This window comes from Schistocerca piceifrons, chromosome 8, assembly GCF_021461385.2.
Source record: "Schistocerca piceifrons isolate TAMUIC-IGC-003096 chromosome 8, iqSchPice1.1, whole genome shotgun sequence".
Lineage (NCBI taxonomy): Eukaryota > Metazoa > Arthropoda > Insecta > Orthoptera > Acrididae > Schistocerca > Schistocerca piceifrons.
Window position 1 is genome coordinate 6,781,161 of NC_060145.1, and position 17,714 is coordinate 6,798,874.

At 38.6% G+C, this 17,714-nt stretch overlaps 1 protein-coding gene across 1 annotated transcript in view; it reads right to left on the reverse strand.

The window, feature by feature from the left end:
• Positions 1-3,704: 3,704 nt before the first annotated feature.
• The window catches only part of LOC124712060 (organic cation transporter protein-like), a 484,670-nt gene continuing 470,660 nt past the window's right edge, over positions 3,705-17,714 (reverse strand). The window contains exons 10-11 of the mRNA XM_047242354.1: positions 11,962-12,146; positions 3,705-4,088 (exon numbers count right to left, since the gene is read on the reverse strand). Of these exons, the coding sequence (XP_047098310.1) occupies positions 3,891-4,088; positions 11,962-12,146 (383 nt within the window). The 3' untranslated portion in view covers positions 3,705-3,890. The remainder of the gene's footprint in view (positions 4,089-11,961; positions 12,147-17,714) is intronic.

Sequence of the window (17,714 nt, forward strand, 5' to 3'; positions counted from 1 at the left end):
GGCTGGCTGCGGACCCCGTGTCAGCCTCAGAGGGTCGAACCGACTGCCGTGGACTGGGACGCTGTCGCTCTATCTGTTGCCGTGTGTCACCGGTAGTGTGACACGCCCCGCCATCCAGGAGAGCTGCCACACTTGAATGAATCTCGTTAGAAAACCACACCTATTTATACTCGGCGTCGCAGCTGTGTTTCGCTAAGGCATCGCTCCGAGTCGTGTATGCCCCACACCATGGTTGCGCCAGTAGGCCCATTCTTCCTATAGCTTGTGACATACGAACCGCTATGTTTACGCTTTTCAGCTGTTCGATGGCCCTGTGGCCTCCATTCCACTTCGCAACCGCTGGTCAGTGTAACTTACTGCAATCCAGCCTGCACCCGCCTGTAACTTGTGCGCTCTGAAATACTGCACCAAATCTAACTTCACTATCTTAAACTGTGGTGCTACACTACCTTTCTTGCTCACTATCCCGGTATCACTGTTTTAGTCATCATCATCCTAATAGCACAACCATGAAATTTAGCCTATATCTTCATTGTCATAAATATTTGGTTGTTTCTTCTGAATATGTTGCTATTTATGAGGTGGTTGTTACAGTAGGACATGAGAACACAGCCCTTTTTTTTCTGAATACATATTGGATTTTGTTTCTATAATGACATGAGAAAATTACAATGTCTGTCACTTCCAAACATATCATTTGCCCAGTGCCCACTGATTGGCTCTGTAGAAGCAGCTGAGACACCCCATTTCATTCCCATCAGGCATCAGCGAGAGCATTGACAACACTGCAGCAAGAAACACATAAATACACTACTGGCCCTTGCCTAGACTTACTGTATCCTGCAGAAAGGAATACTACTATTGAGTATTTGTCCAGTTTTAAAGTCAGTTTGATTTTGACTACAAATGAATTCAGCCAAACTGCAATTTAAATGTTGTAGATGTCCATAAAAAGCTAAAGTACACGGTACTGATTCCCACGGCAGGCAACACGATGAAATCTGCTGGTTGCTCGCTGCTCCCCTCCCTGCAATCATCCTAGCTTTCAGCCAAGCTAGTGTCACTGTTCTCCTTCAACCATTCCATAATGTTGAGCTTAGAAAAAAGAAACTGAAATATCTTATAGTGTGCAGGTCATCTGTAGAAACTTCAGTGAATACATAAATAAAATATCACAATTACAATTCTGTCTCAATCTTTAACTGGCCCCATGATCTAGTGATGTATGTTGATACTATCTTCTCAATGGGTCTTGCCACTTTAATTTGTTCTCATGATGACAGTTGCAGTGATTTATTTCCTTTGTTAAACTTTCATTCTTTTAATAAAAAAGCTGGTAACATTTTACATTTTTGCACAGTATTCAAGTACATGAACAGCGAACGAATTTCTCATTTGCAATCCTCTTAGTACATCATTACAGTCTCTCATAACCAAATAACGTATCGGTCTGGCTTCTGAATCAACTAATCTTTTTTGAAGGAAAACATTTCCATTTTTGAATATCATCTTTAGTTTAAAAAGCAGCATTAAGTGTTGTCCATGGTATCCCTACATGTGTAAGAACGCTTATAGCAAAAATGTTAAAATACAACAAAAGTTTGTAAGATAACAGAATTTAATGATATTTCCTCCTGTGTTTCACAAAATTGTCAAATTTTAATAATAGCAACAGACTGATGTAGTGGCTAGTCCATAGCTTCTATCATATCTCTTTCACTAGTGTGTACGAGTCAGTGTCACGTAATTGTTCAGGCAACTTCGATGCTGTATCAAACCCTTCAGCATATCAAGAAATCTTGAGCCTGTTGGAATGTGAGTATCATTTCCCATGCCCTGCCCTTCTGAAATTTTCAAAATAAATCTGCATGTGACCTCAGTAGCCACAGCTTCATCTCTACATGTAAAACAAGCCCTTTAAATGTAAGACTATGCCTACACACTCTACTAAAGAATGTAAAAATGTTGACCTCGGCACCAAAAATTTAATCTGCAAATATAAGATGACCCTGTATTTATCAGATGATGAATTTGGAAAAAAGCTCATCTTATAAATGAGCAAATACAGTATTAGCAACAAATGATGACTAATGCTAATCTATTCATACTGATATGTCTGGCAATGCAAGGAAAAGATAGATTGCTACTTACCATAAATATGGCCCATTATATTGCAAACAGGCACAAAAGAAAGCAAAAAACACATCATTTGTTCATACAAACAAGCACACCTCATGCTCACATGACCGCCGACACCGGCAATTTGGCTGTGGCCAAAAGTTAATTTTTGAGTGTCCCTTAACTGTGTGTCTCAAACTTAACATGTCATCTTTATGGTAAGTAATAGTCTGTCTTTTCCTCACATTGTTGATATTCAAACCTGAAGTTTCCATTGTTTAATACATGTGGTAATTTGTTCTCGATTACCTTATACACATATATTAGGTGAGAAACAGCTACTTTGAAAACAATCACTGCTCCTCCTCATATACTCATTAGCTGTTGTTTTCATCCAATACTTCAAACAAACCATTTATTTTATTTTACACAGACCACTATCAGCTGCCTATATACCAACAGAATCAAGATCTATCTAATACAAATATTTGTATTTGAGAAGGGAAGTTGCTACTCACCATATAGCGGAGATGCTGAGTCACGATAGGCACAACAAAAAGATTATAGCTTTCGGTCATTAAGACCTTTGTCAGCAGTAGGCGCACACACACACACACACACACACACACACACACACACACACACACACACACACACACACGTGCGCGTGTGCAGTCTCAGAGCTGGAACCACACTGCGAGCAGCAGCACCAGTGCATGATTGGAGTGGCGACTAGGTGCTGCTTGCAGTGTGGTTTCAGCTCTCTGAGACTGCACACGCGCACGTGTGTGTGTGTGTGTGTGTGTGTGTGTGTGTGTGTGTGTGTGTGTGTGTGTGTGTGTGTGTGTGTGTGTGTGTGTGTCTACTGCTGACAAAGGTCTTAATGACCGAAAGCTATAATCTTTTTGTTGTGCCTATCGTGACTCAGCATCTCCGTTATATGGTGAGTAGCAACTTCCCTTGTCTGGTATTGTTACATTACATCCTGGATTTTCTGTTGTTTGATTTAATACAAATGTTTGAGCTACACGGAATTTTCATTCCCGACTTCAACATCCTAATAAATTATATAAGTTGTTACTGAAGTGTTGCTTTACTTTGTTTTCGAGTATTTGATGATTTTCAATTTCCTGCCTGATGTTTACTGGCAACCTGTCTGATTTTTGCATCAGTGTAGAATAGTCCATTTTGGTACCTAGAGAGGGGCTACATAGTACATATGCAAATTATTTTTACTCCTAATTTTGTGGTTGTGAACTGTAGAGTTCTTTTTTGTAGCCACAAATACCATTAGGGAGTATATGTATTAACACCTACATGTAAGAATTCCATGGTTCCCGAAAAGACTTCTGCATGGTGTTTGGCTCCACAGAATTCTTGCTGGACACTTCCGTAAATCAAGTTCTTTTTTCACCAGAAGCTCCTATCAGTTTATTACTTTATCACACCCAGCAAAAAAGGTCACAAGTTAGAATACTAATTTTGGGTAATGTTCACAGATAAATTATCGAGGGAAGTAATGCAAAATATTTAACAGTAATATAACTATGGAAAAATATTTTTAAATTTATTTCACTAATTGGTGGTGGTGATGAAAATATGAAAAATTCACAAGAATGAAACCATGACTGCAAGGATATTTTATCCAAAAATGGATTGGAATGAATGCTGCAGTCATGTATAAAATATGAAATGGAATGAAATTTTTCACTATTTATAATGTACAATATATTTACAATATAATTTACAATATGCAAACAAGTATGTTGCTGCTAGCTGTTCTGCGATGACCTGCAGCACAGACAGTTTTTACAAGACACTCTATCACCTTGCGCTGTTCGCTGGTCCATCTCATCCAATGAGTCCATCAATTCCTTGCCCTTTGTTTCTGGCAGTAATAATGATAACATGCCAGCAAAGAGTGATACAATGGCACACAGGGTGCTTGGAATGTACCATGCCTTCTCCCCCTGAAATAAAACAAAACATAGCTGACAGTTAATAGAGTAATTCTATATGTTGCAGTGTAGTTTGTAAAGTTTTGTCCCCTTATTTAGCTTCGATATTTTTAGGATGGAACAAACCCTATTCATGGTATTTCCTAGTAGTTAATTTTGTTGTTCTCTCAGTAATTAACTTTTTAAAGGATTACATCATTACTGACTGTATGCCGCTGACATATTTTGTCAGTTCTGTAAGCATACAAATTTTCTCTTAATTTTTATACTATGCCAAAGAAGTGTTCTAAAACATGTTTGAGTGTGCACATTCTACTATCAGGCATTTGTGTTTAAGGTGGGTTCTCTTTTTGATCTGACACACTGAATGTCAGTCTACTTTTAAGAACTGAAAGGCCTACAACAATTTATGGTCTGTCTCGCTTTTGTGTTTAGCTGCTTTTGAACTAATTTATTAATACTCAGGAATGATATGTAACAATTTTTCTTAACTGAAGCCCATCTTCCATTTCAGTTTGGGAAGAAATCTTTGCAATTTCTTTTCAGATTCCGTTTTTACTTTGTGATTACTACCTTCTTTTGTACCCTGCTTCCACATTCACTATCATTTTGCAGGTTTTCCATTCTTTTCCTTAAAAGCTGTTGCCATTATTCTGGACAAAGTTCATTTCTTAAGCACACCCTGTACAACTGTTCACATATCACTACCAGTGTTATCCCTGTCAGAAACATGGTATCATACTTTATTGCCTTCAGTCTCATATCCTGTTTTAAAATAATCATTATTAGGGTAATCCAGCTTTAATGTAATCTGACAGCATTGGTCAAACATCAATGCTTTTTTTTGTTTTTTGTTTTTTCTCCCTTCACAAAATGCCATATACCTAATGCTTTATATTGTAAAACTTCAATGATCCTGTGACGAAGCAAGTTTTACTTCCCCCCTTGTTTTGCCAGCTGCCTAATTAAATGCATTTTCTTTTAAATTTTAACTAATTACCATTAACATATGTGAATATAATCTGCATTTCCATAAAAGAGAAAGGTTGGCCTTCAGTTTTAAAGAATATAACACCAGATCTAATATTGTGCATAGTTTTATGTATGTAATTGATTTTCTAATTTATTTTGACTATTTCCAGTTAGTATCTTTTGTTATAGGGTGAAATCAGTAATTGTTTCATAACTTAAATTCTGTTGTTGACATACAAACAAATATAAATTCTGTACTAATTATAAACATTTGGAAGCTGAAATATTAGTAATCTTAAAGTATTTATTTGGCACTATCTGACTCAGGGGCACGCATCTTGCGTGACGTGCATGGTGAGCACGGGGCCTCAAGCTAGGTCTGTCGTTGCTTCCACTTACTGTGCCAGATCCCTCCTGTTTTCTTTCCTATCGACCACCCTCAGTCAGCTCTTGCTCACTTCTGACCCCAGCGGTATTAGGACATCTGAAGCCTAGGGAGTCTTTCATTTCCCCCTTTCTGCCTTTCATGGCTCATTCTTTGACTATTGGAGCTCTTTTTTCTTTCCATTTCTCTTTAAGTTAGTCAACAGCAGACAAGGTCTGGAGGCCCAATGGCGAAGAAGGCTAGGGCGTCCCCCATAGGTGATGTATATTGGCATGGCCTGGTCAATGTGTGAGAAATATGCAAGGGTTACTGTTGCACGGGCAGTGACGGCTTAACAAGCTAGTCCTCACATCCCGTCTTGCAACACTCAACATTACCATCATGACTGGATGGTACAACAAACTATCAAAATCCCTTGAAACTCGACACATAGATATCTGTGCAGTCCAAAAAACACGGTGGATTAGAAGCAAATCGTATGACACTGGATGCAGTTACAAGCTGATGTATAAGGGCACACGTGGAACACCTAGTGGTGTTGGCATTATAATATCATCCAAGTTTGACAGTAATATCTGTGAAGTGCAAAGATATGATGATCACCTGATGAAGATTTTGTACATCACAGATGGCAGGAAAGTCCACTTTTTCAGTGCCTGCGCTTCACAAACTGGCCAAGCAACTTCCATCAAGGATGCCTTTTGGAGAATGCTTAATGCAAAGACTGCTGAAGTGCTCCCAGGAGATAACATCATCATTGCTGTAGATCTGAATGGGCATGTAGGGTGCAGAAAGGAAGTACATACTGCTCACAGTGGGCATGGATTTGTAGAAAAGAATGACGATAGTCAGCGTATCCTCGATTTCTCAGAAGCTCACAACCTGGAAATTGCGAACACGTGGTTCAAAAAGCGTGACTCACATCTAATCATGTATTAGAGTGGCACTAATGCCAAGCAGATTGACCACATCCTCATGAGACGCCGTGATCTCAAAGATGCGCTTGATGAAAAGGTCATCCCCTATGAAACAGTTGCAACAACACCGTCTGTTGATCTGTAAGCTATGAATCGAGTTGCCAACAAACAAGAATGTAGATTGCACTGGACCTGCAAGAATCAAATGGTAGAAATCCAAGGATAAGGAAGCCGACATCATAGCCCAAATTACTTTGCCACCAGTTACCACAGATGAAGAAAGCTGGGAGAAACTGAAAGAGTCTGCTCACGAAGTGGAGTGACTGGTTGGTGCAACATTGTTTGTGCCTTAATTTTATGGAAACCAAGTACATGGTGTCAGACAGACATGAAATGGGAACCATCACGATTAATGGTGAGGGTCTGACTCGTGTGAGTAAGTTTAAGTATCTCGGTTCCACGATCACCGTTGACGGCTGACTCACTGAAGAGGTCAACACCAGAACTCAGGCAGCCTGGATGAAGCGGTGAACAACAACCGGAGTCACTTGCAACCGCAGGATGAAAGACAATTTAAAATCAAAAATCTATCACACAGTCATCTGACCAGTCACCTTGTATGGTTGTGAGTGCTGGCCAACTACAGTTGAGACAGAATGCTGAAGAATGGAAATGAAGATACGAAGGGGACAGTGGGCCTCACTAAGTTATATCACATTTCTAATGGCAGCATTAGGAAACAGTTTGGTGTTGCACTGATCCAAGACAGGAGTCATCTTCGATGGTTTGGGCATGTTTTACTGGCCGGTGCTGACTATTGCCAAGGTGGGTTACACAGTTGAAGTCATTGGCAGCAGACCCAAAGGACGACCTAAGCAATGTTGGGCACATACGATTCATAAAGACCCTAAATGCATGAACATCCACCCAGATGCAGCCCGTGATAGAGCAAAATGGAGACAATGGATCCATGTAGTGGACCCCCACAGGCATGCAGGAGAAATGCTGAAGGATAAGAAGAAGGGGGGGGGGGGGGGGGAGAAGAAGAAGATTTATTTGGCTTTATTTGAAAACATGTAAGCAAAACCAGGCCTTAATTAATTCCAAAGTAATTAACAGTTTTGTCAAAAGTATTGCTTGTATAACTATATTTGTTAATTTCATGACTTTAACAAATAATTTGACCTAACTCTTGTAGTAGAAGAAACTGTTAAAATGACTTGCCTTTTCGATGTATTCAATTAATTTAATGAGTTAAGTTTTAATTGTAATTTTTGTAAATTTAACTCTGAACAATGTGTAGCTTCAGTACCTGTTATTGTGATGATTTATAACAGCCTGATTTTTGGTCATGAGACAGTCAGTCCACAGCTGAGTTTCAGAAGAGGAATCTGTGTTGCTTAGCATGACAACAATACATCAACTTAACAGTGAAATAAGTGTTACACCAATAGGCCATGTGTTAAGACACTGACCATGTCTGCTCCATACGTACCTTTCTATTCTTCAAGAACTGTGAACTTTGTGGTTAGGTTTTTACCGTTCATAGATGTTAAATAGTAAACTATTGTAGCAGTATTTGGAGGTTTGCCTGCATACTATTAATGAGGCTTATAAAAAGTTAAACAATAGTGCACTGGCCAAATAACTGTGTGTTATTGGGGGATTGTGAACATTATGCACTACTCCTCAAGCTCTGCTGTGTTTACACCAACTGATCAAAATATCTGGACGTCCCTAAGTAATATGAAATTGACCACTAGATGTCATGCGAAGTGGACCCACCAATATAAAAGGAGGCAGGGAGTGTGGTGATGTAAGTAGAGAAGCAGTAACAGCAGACTTTATTCGTTGAGAGAGTTCATTGACTTCAACTGTGACTAGTCATTGGATGTCACCTGCGTAACAAATCCACCAGTACCATTTTAATCTTTCTGAAGCTGCTCTCATCAACTGTTGGTGATGTGATTGTGAAGGAGAAATGTGAACAAACAACCACAGGTAAACTGAGACCATGCAGATCTCATGTACTGATGGACAAGGAGCATCAAGAATTGTGGAGGGTGATTGTAAAAAAATAGCTTGAAATCACAAGAAGGAATAACTCATTATTTCCACAGAGCTACCTGTAGTGCAGCTAGCAAAGTGACTGTGTGTGGGGATTTGGAAAGAATATGGTACAATGGTTGAATAGATCCTCATAAGCCATACATTCCTGAAGTCAATGCTAGGGGACACATACAGTGATATAAAGAGCGACACCTTGGACAGTGGATAAATGGAAACAAGTGATTTGGAGTGATGAAATGTGCTGTATCCTGTGGCAGTCTGATGGTAGGTTTTGGACTTGGTAAGTTCCTGGAGAACATCACATGCCAAGTATAATCCAACAGGAAGAAGTATTAAAAAGGTGCTGTTACAGTATGGGGGCATTTTTCCATGGTTTTGGTGTGGTTCCCCCTACTGTGCTTAAGAAAACACCAAACGTGGAAGGATATGAACACATTTTACATAATTGTGTAATGACTGCAGTAGAAGAACAGTTCAGAGGCTAGACTGTATCAGCATGACATGAAAAAGCAGCACGCTGAGGGAATGGTTTGTGGACAATAATATTTCTGAAATTCACTGGCCTGACCGGAGTTCCTACCTGAAGCCAGTGAAACACATTTGGGATGAGTTAGAATGTTGACTTCACTCCAAACCCTAGTATCCAGCTTCTATTGTTTTGGTTGTTTAACCCTTTTAGTGCCAAATACGATCTGATCGTGATCCAGATTTTCGGCGAAAAATGCCAGTAGCGATCTGACCGTGATGCCTTTCTCATTCGCTAGGAAATACTAACAACTTAGCCTTCAAGCGCGGAAAAAATGAATGAGAAAGGCATCACGATCAGATCGTTACTGGCATTTTTCACCGAAAATCTGGATCACGATCAGATCGTATTTGGCACTAAAAGGGTTAAGAAAGGCATCAAGACAACTCAGTGAAAATGTCCCTAGTGAAGTTGAGGGGATCATAAAGATGGAGGTTTAACACACCCCTATTAATGTCCACCAGTAAGTGTTCAGATACTTTTCATTAAAAAAGTGTAGATATGTAATGTCACTGTATGTTGTTATACCTTTTGCATAGTTGAGAGCATGGTGCACGTCATCTGTAGTTGACTGTTACCCCAGTTGTTATAATTTCAGCAGGTTGGTGACTTGCTATGATGTCACTATTTCTATGCCTCCTGTATCATTGCATGTATTTTAAGAACATATACATATCTTTGCAGTTCATTTGCATATTGGTGAATGAGATCTTCTGTGCCTTTTTCCTATTTAATTAGAATAAATATATTTTGTCATGATCTCTTATGGTTAGTTCCCTCTGTGTTTGACAAGAAAGAAAGATAACATACTACTGGGTTTGCTTTGATAACTGAACCTCTATAGTGCCCAGCTGACTGCACAAACTGCTGTTTTCTTTTTCCTTTCTCTTTTTTATTTATAGATGCAGGGAATTAGTGGATTCCATTTAGTGTTAATGAATAACTATGGAAATACAAGTTAACACATGCAGGGTCCCATATTCCTACACACTTTTGACTGTTTTGTGTCAACATCCATCTACCTTACCGGCGTGTAGTTCACCCTGAGGTGCAAGTAGAACCCAGACCTGTTCTCAGCTAAAGCTGAGAGTTCACTGGCGTGCTCACAGTGTCACTTATAACTTACTGAGTTCTGCAGTTGTGAACATTACCCTCAGAAAGGTTGCAGGCTCTCCCTGATTTGCTACCATTTCCCAATGAAATTGAAAACAAAAATACTGCCAGCAGAGGGCCTCAACTACCCTGCTTCCCACTTCTGGCATTTAGCCACAATGTTAGTTTTATAGTACACTGTCATGTGCTAACAGAGGTAAGGTGAGACATCATTATACTTAAGAGTTGTGGTGTTACTGAGGTAGTAGTACAAAATATCAATACTATGATTCCTGATTGCAGTACTGCATGCATTGTTAATCCACATTACAACGTAACATGGTCACGTACCCATGAGAATGCTATTAAAACACAGATGCCACAGAAGTCTACGGTTACCAGTGTACAGTAGCTGACAGAACCTGGCTGATAGTTACAGCTATCCAATTGTAAATGTTTCCTTTCTTTGTGCTTATCAGTGTAGTATTATGAAACTGTCCTCTACCAAATATTTTGTTGAATATATTCCCAACTAAGCAGTTCTATACATTCTTGTTTACATGGTATCATTTCAAACTGATATGTGATGTGGCTGTTGCATAAAACAACAACTGAGTTGAATAGATTTTAGTACTAAAAATGAATGCTGGAGATTTCCCACATTATATCTGCACTCTATTAATGTCATCTTTTGCATCCCTAAACCTAAATATTTAAAGAGAAAAAATATTTCTGCTTAGCTAACAGTATAGTTGCAGGCCAATTACCTTCACAGTAGTGATAATTCCATCCTTGGACTTCAAAAACTGAGTCATTAGTCATTTTGTGACATTTACAACTGTAATGGTTGTGTAGTAAGAGTTTCTATTTATTTTAAGGAATGCAGTGGAAGGGGTGCTTTTTTTTCTTTCACAACATACAATGTTACAGCCTTACGTGCTTATAATTGAATTTCAGTCTCACTGATATCTTCTTTTACTGTAGCCTTTTAATTAGGCCTGTAGCCGTTTGTGGATCATGTCATGTCACTACATGTTCCCATACAGAGATTAATGTTTCATCTGATATCAGAGTAGCATCTCACTTTGTTGTCTACAAACATTCACGTACATTCCAGAATGAGATTTTCACTCTGCAGCAGAGTGTGCGCTGATATGAAACTTCCTGGTAGATTAAAACTGTGTGCCCGACCGAGACTCGAACTCGAGACCTTTGCCTTTCGCAGGCAAGTGCTCTACCAACTGAGCTATCGAAGCACGACTCACACCCGGTACTCACAGCTTTACTTCTGCCAGTACCTCATCTCCTACCTTCCAAACTTTACAGAAGCTCTCCTGCGAACCTTGCAGAACTAGCACTCCTGAAAGAAAGGATATAGCGGAGACATGGCTTAGCCACAGCCTGGGGGATGTTTCCAGAATGAGATTTTCACTCTGCAGCGGAGTGTGCGCTGATATGAAACTTCCTGGCAGATTAAAACTGTGTGCCCGACTGAGACTTGAACTCGGGTTCGAGTTCGAGTCTCGGTCGGGCATACAGTTTTCATCTGCCAGGAAGTTTCATTCATGTACATTACCTATTACTTTTTCATGTAGGTAACTTTTGATAAATGTGACTCACTGAAAGTGGAAACATGTAAATACTAAGAAATTGCAGTTATAAAAGATATCAATATAGTAGGAGTTTTGTTGATCAGCATTCTGGGAACAGAGGATATAACAAGATATAACACGATATTCTGGTAAAGTAGGTTAGAATGAAATCCCCCAAAATGCCAAGCATGATATTGAATTTAGAAGAGGTATCTCCAGAGTGATTAAATGAAAAATAATTATCCTAGTCAATATACATTTAAATGAAGTGGAATTTCTTGCATCATTATGACAGAATTATCAACTGGAATGAAAAATTATAAGAACTTACCAATAGGTCAACAATGTATGGTGCTATTGTTGCACCCATATGTGACACAGTGGCACTGGTACCAACTGCTGTGTTTCTGACAACTGTTGGGAACAGTTCTGAGGTGTGAAGTATGACCACGGAGTACACTGCTCCAATGCAGAGGCGACCCACCATTGCCACAGCCATCCGTAGTCCTGGAAGATCTGGAACGTGACGAGAGAAGACTATCTTAAGGAAATTTTTTTCCTGTTACTATAAACGTGTCTATTGTGCCTACTCTGGTCCCGTAAACAAGTTGAACTTCTTTAACAACTTCATTTAAATATAGGATAGCATTCAAATAAATGTAGTACTGGTTTTCTGCTACTGAAATCTTACAACATTATTTTTCGCAAATTTATGATATTAGGTACACTGCTGAAACAAATTTATTTATTCAGCGTGTGTTTCAAATGGTTCAAATGGCTCTGAGCACTATGCGACTTAACTTCTGAGGTCATCAGTCGCCTAGAACTTAGAACTAATTAAACCTAACTAACCTATGGACATCACACACATCCATGCCCGAGGCAGGATTCGAACCTGCGACCGTAGCGGTCACTCGGTTCCAGACTGAGCGCCTAGAACCGCACGGCCACTCCGGCCGGCTCAGCATGTGTTTCATAAAGAGTTTTAGTGTATTTGTTAGGTAATGATAGCAAAATTTATACAAACACTCCTAAGTAATGAGAGTACAAGAAGCAGCTCTAGCATCTTGTAAGACTACTATAAATTGCTCTTAATGATTAGTGACATTAATCTTTGTTGCCAACAGTCTATCTGTCGTGTCATTGACTGCAGTTGAGACATAGCAAGGTGGGGCTCCTATGCCACAATTCTGTGCCTTAAATACATAAGTTTTAAGCTTTTCCCATTTTATATGTGATGTGTATACCATAGTTACATAAAATGACTTTAGTCTTATAAGTGCAATTTTTCATTAAACTTCATTGTTCACAGTGTAAATGGGATGATTACAACAGAGTATGTAATTCAGCTGGAATTTTTTTTTTATAAGACGTTCATAATTTATGATACAGACCATGCAAGTGTCAAAATTCAATTACGGTTAAAACTCCTGGTCTCAAGATTGACCTAGCTTATTCAGAAGTCCCTTTTCTCTGGTTTACAGTTAACATTTTACTTTTTCTGAAAATTTTATATTTCAGGAGTTATTTGCACTTAAAATTTCTTGCTCTAGAATGTTCCAATCTTGAAATGTGGTTCTTTCCAAAATCCAATATTACAGTTTAGCAGCCCTGATTTTTCTGTTTATGAAAATGTATGTAACCATTAAAATAACATGTTAGTTTGTTAACTATTCAAATTAGAAATTTCAATATCTGAAAAATTCTTGGAAAATTTTGCAGATCCCACAACACATTACAATTTATCTCTAATAAAGTTGTACCTATTATTTTACCATTTTCTAAGTATACAGCTTTTAGTTAGACAAACTTACTTCATTATCTACTGTAACACGACATTTATTTCTTGTGTCTTTTATGGTTCTGTCTATGTAGACATGTGGTACATACGTATCGAGGGTACCAGTATCAATAGTGGCGAGGACCTCGACAATGATTGTATTTTGTGTGCAGCACAACAGTCAGTCAGTTCCACTCCTTGAGAGTACCCGCACAGTGTAATGGTTGATGTACATTGTACACTAAAGTGCCAAAGAAACTGGTATAGGCATGCTTGTTTAAACACAGAGATATTTAAACAGGCACAATACAGTACTGTGGTCGTCTATGCCTATATAAAACAACAAGTGTCTGGCTTAGTTGTTAGATCACTTACTGCTGCAGCTTATCAATATTTAAGTGAGTCTGAATGTGGTATTATAGTTGGCGTATGGGCGGTGGGACACAGCATTTCCGAGGTAGCGATGAAGTGGGGATTTTCCCGTATGACCATTTCATGAGTGTACCATGAACGGGAATCCAGTAAAACATCAAATCTACAACATTGCCGTGGCCAGAAAAAGATCCTGCTTGAATGGGACCAATGATAACTGAAGATAATCATTCAACGTGACAGAAGTGCAAACCTGGGCCACCAACAAGTGTCAGCATGTGAACCATTCAATGAAACATCGTCGATATGGGCTTTCAGAGCCGAAGGCCCACTCGTGTACCCTTGGCGACTGCACGACACAAAGCTTTACATCTCACATGGGCCCGTCGAGACTGACAGACTGTTTATGACTCTGAACATATTGCCTGGTTGGATGAGTCTCATTTCAAATTATATTGAGCACATGGACATGTACGGATGTGGAGACAACCTCATGAATCCATGGACCCTGCATGTCAGCAGGGGCTGTTCAAGATGGTGAAGGCTCTATAATGATGTTTGGCATGTGCAGTTGGAGTCATATGGGACCATTTATACAACTGAATTGCTAGAGAGTGGCTCCAGGAACACTCTTCTGGGTTTGAATACTTCCGCTGGCCACCAAACTCCCCAGACATGAACATACTGACCATATCTGGGATGCCTTGCAACATGCTGATCAGAAGAGATCTCCACCCTGGAGCACTACTTCAGACATTAGTTGAGTCCACGTCACATCATGTTGCAGCACTTCTGTGTGCTCCTGGGGGCTGTGAACAATATTGTGGAGGTGTATCAGTTTCTTTGGCTCTTCGGTGAGTTAGCTAGTTGTTAATAAATATTCCTAACATAATAACAATTTGTAGTTGTTGAAGATACAAGGTTGCGATTCAGAAAAGTTGTGATCATTTGTGAACTAAAAAGAAACTCTTGCTCAGAAAAGTGGTGACCATTTGTGAACTAAAAAGAAGACTCCTGTTAAAAAAAGTGTGCATTGTCAAACTGGGTGTGGGTGACATTAAGATAATGTTTGATAGAGAGAGCTACAGGAACTGAAAATGGTGAACTGAAATGTATATGAAAATGAAGAAATGCTATATAGTGGCTTCAAGAGGAAAAAATGAGTACAGACAAGGCAGACACCCAGGATGAAGAAAATCTAACAACTATGAACTACATCAAGCAATTTTGAACTATCAGCTGGAATTTGTGCATGACTTTACCGAAGATAATGAAGTAGTTTGGTGAATAATACTGTAAGGAATTGATAGCACTGCAAATTATTTGCAGGAACAAGTTAGACAAACAGAGGTTAAAAGACTAGTGACACAGAAACATGTGAAATGTATTTTATTCATCTCATAACATACACAATTTCAGAACATATGTCTAATGTGCAGGAGACACGTCAAGGTTACAATTTGCGTATTTAAAATTTTGTTGCACTTACAATAATACTTTGTGGAGAATTTACGTACTTAAATTTTGTCAAGCTTACAGTATTTACATCTGCTATAACTATCATAAATTTTTATTCCATTTCAGGGATCCAGCTGAACGATTCACCTTGTCCTTCATGAAATCTTCCACAGAGTAGTAGTATCATTTAATTAGAAAATCATGTAACTTGCTTTTTAAAATATTTATCTTCGTATTCATCATGTCACACTCTTTTATTGTGTTGTGAATTTTAATTGAGGAATCTGAGCACACAGTTTTAAGTGAGGATAAAGTTTCCTTCGTGTCTTGTGTTGTATGAGTGTTCAAAATGATTTTTTAAAAATAGATCAGCTCTGCTGCGTAGGAAAAGAACCATCTCAAAAATGTATAAAGGTGGGGCAGTTAATATTTTTAGGTCTTTAAATAATGATCAACATGATGCCCTCTGCTGTGCAGAGCACAGGTTGTGAATGATTCTTTTTTGCAACTTGAAAATTCGTTAACGTTTCCTGAGTTCCCCCAAAAAATTATGACAGATCAAATAACTGATTCAAAGTACCTATAATATGCTATATTCCTGGTGGCCATATCAGTGGCACAGGCTAAAATTTCCATTGCAAATGCAAGGCTGTTTAATTTATTTGCTAGATATTCTATATGAGAATTCCAACTCAAAGTTCTGTCTGAGTCAAGTTTTTGATTGTTCTGAGTGATACTGATTTTTTTCAGTTTTTGACTGTTTGGTTTTAAAACTCATCATGTGGGTTTCTGAAATGTTTAGCCTTAAGCCATTTAGACTAAACCATGTTTCCAGGTTACTTAACATATTCATGAGAGACTGTGGAATATTGTCAGGATTTTCATTTTCAATTAGGGCTGCAAATAAAGTTAAATGAGTATTTATATAAAAGAGGGTAACATTCCACGCGGGAAAAATATATTTAAAAACAAAGATGATGTGACTTACCATACGAAAGCGCTGGAAGGTCGATAGAAACACGAACAGACACATACATACACACAAAATTCAAGCTTTCGCAACAAACTGTTGCCTCATCAGGAAAGAGGGAAGGAGAGGGAAAGACGAAAGGAAGTGGGTTTTAAGGGAGAGGGTAAGGAGTCATTCCAATCCCGGGAGCGGAAAGACTTACCTTAGGGGGGAAAAAAGGACGGGTATGCACTCGCACACACACACACATATCCATCCACACATATACAGACACAAGCAGACATATTTAAAGAGTATTTATATTGAGAAGCAAGTCATTTACATACAACAGGAATAGAATGGGTCCAAGGACTGAGCCTTGAGAAACACCTGAGAAGTAATCTGCTCCATTTGATGTGATTACTACCCTTTGTTTCCCCTCCAAGAGGTATGATTCAAACCACTTGAAAACATTAGCCCTTATTCCATACCTGTTGAGCCTGAAAAGCATCAGGGCCTGGTTTACAGAGTCGAATGGTTTTGTAAGGTCACAGAATATTCCTGCGACCTTAGCTTTCCTATCTAGTGATGAGTTAATTTTTTCAATAAACTCGTTTATCACATCTACTGTGTTTTTGCCTTGTTGGAAGACAAATTGGTTTTGTGAAATGATATTCTGTGTGATGAAGCTTTGTATCTGGAAAGCAGCAATTTTTAAAAATATTTTTGGTATGACATTCTTCAGCATTTTTGAAAAACAGTGAACAAATCAAAATTAGCAGGCAAAAAATTACAGAAGCTAAACTACATGTTGAGAAACTTTCCAGAATCTTTGACCTGCATTAGAGATCTGATTAACATTTTGAAAGAAGAAAGGTATAAAATCCAATGCCTTTCATGCTGAAAAGACAACCAATATGAGATTTCAGGAGTAGCTGTGTTAGAGATGTGGCAAACCAGGACATTTTAGGATGAACTGTTGCCAGTCTGGGACAAGGCAGATTTGTGAACATGTTGCAGACATCACCGAGGAGGTGGTCATGGCAGCTGGCAAATAGGGCAAAGCAATCAGCATAGTGGGGGTAACAACAACTGGTCACATGGTGGAGGTGAGCAATATGACTGAAGAGGCTATTGTCATTGAGCACACTAAGGTAACAACAGAACAGAATTTGCAGAGCAGCTTTGTAATAGAGGTACAATCCACAATCACCTGTAATAATGTTGAGTCAGGTAAAAATGTACAGATTGATTGGTTATTGAATAGTGGTCACACATATCATGTTGTTGTTGTTGTTGTTGTTGTTGTTGTTGTTGTTGTTAATAGTGATGAATAATGAAAATTATGAAGTGTGTAACTTTAAAAGTGCCTGTGAATGTAATAACTGTGAATGGTAAAGTTTTGCAACCTACGAAAATAGTAAATATAATTCTTTTCCAGTTTATCATAATGTGAGTCCAATTAAAATGTAAAATGTATTTTATATCAAAGGCTTGGATAGAAAGTTTTTTAGCTACCCAAAAG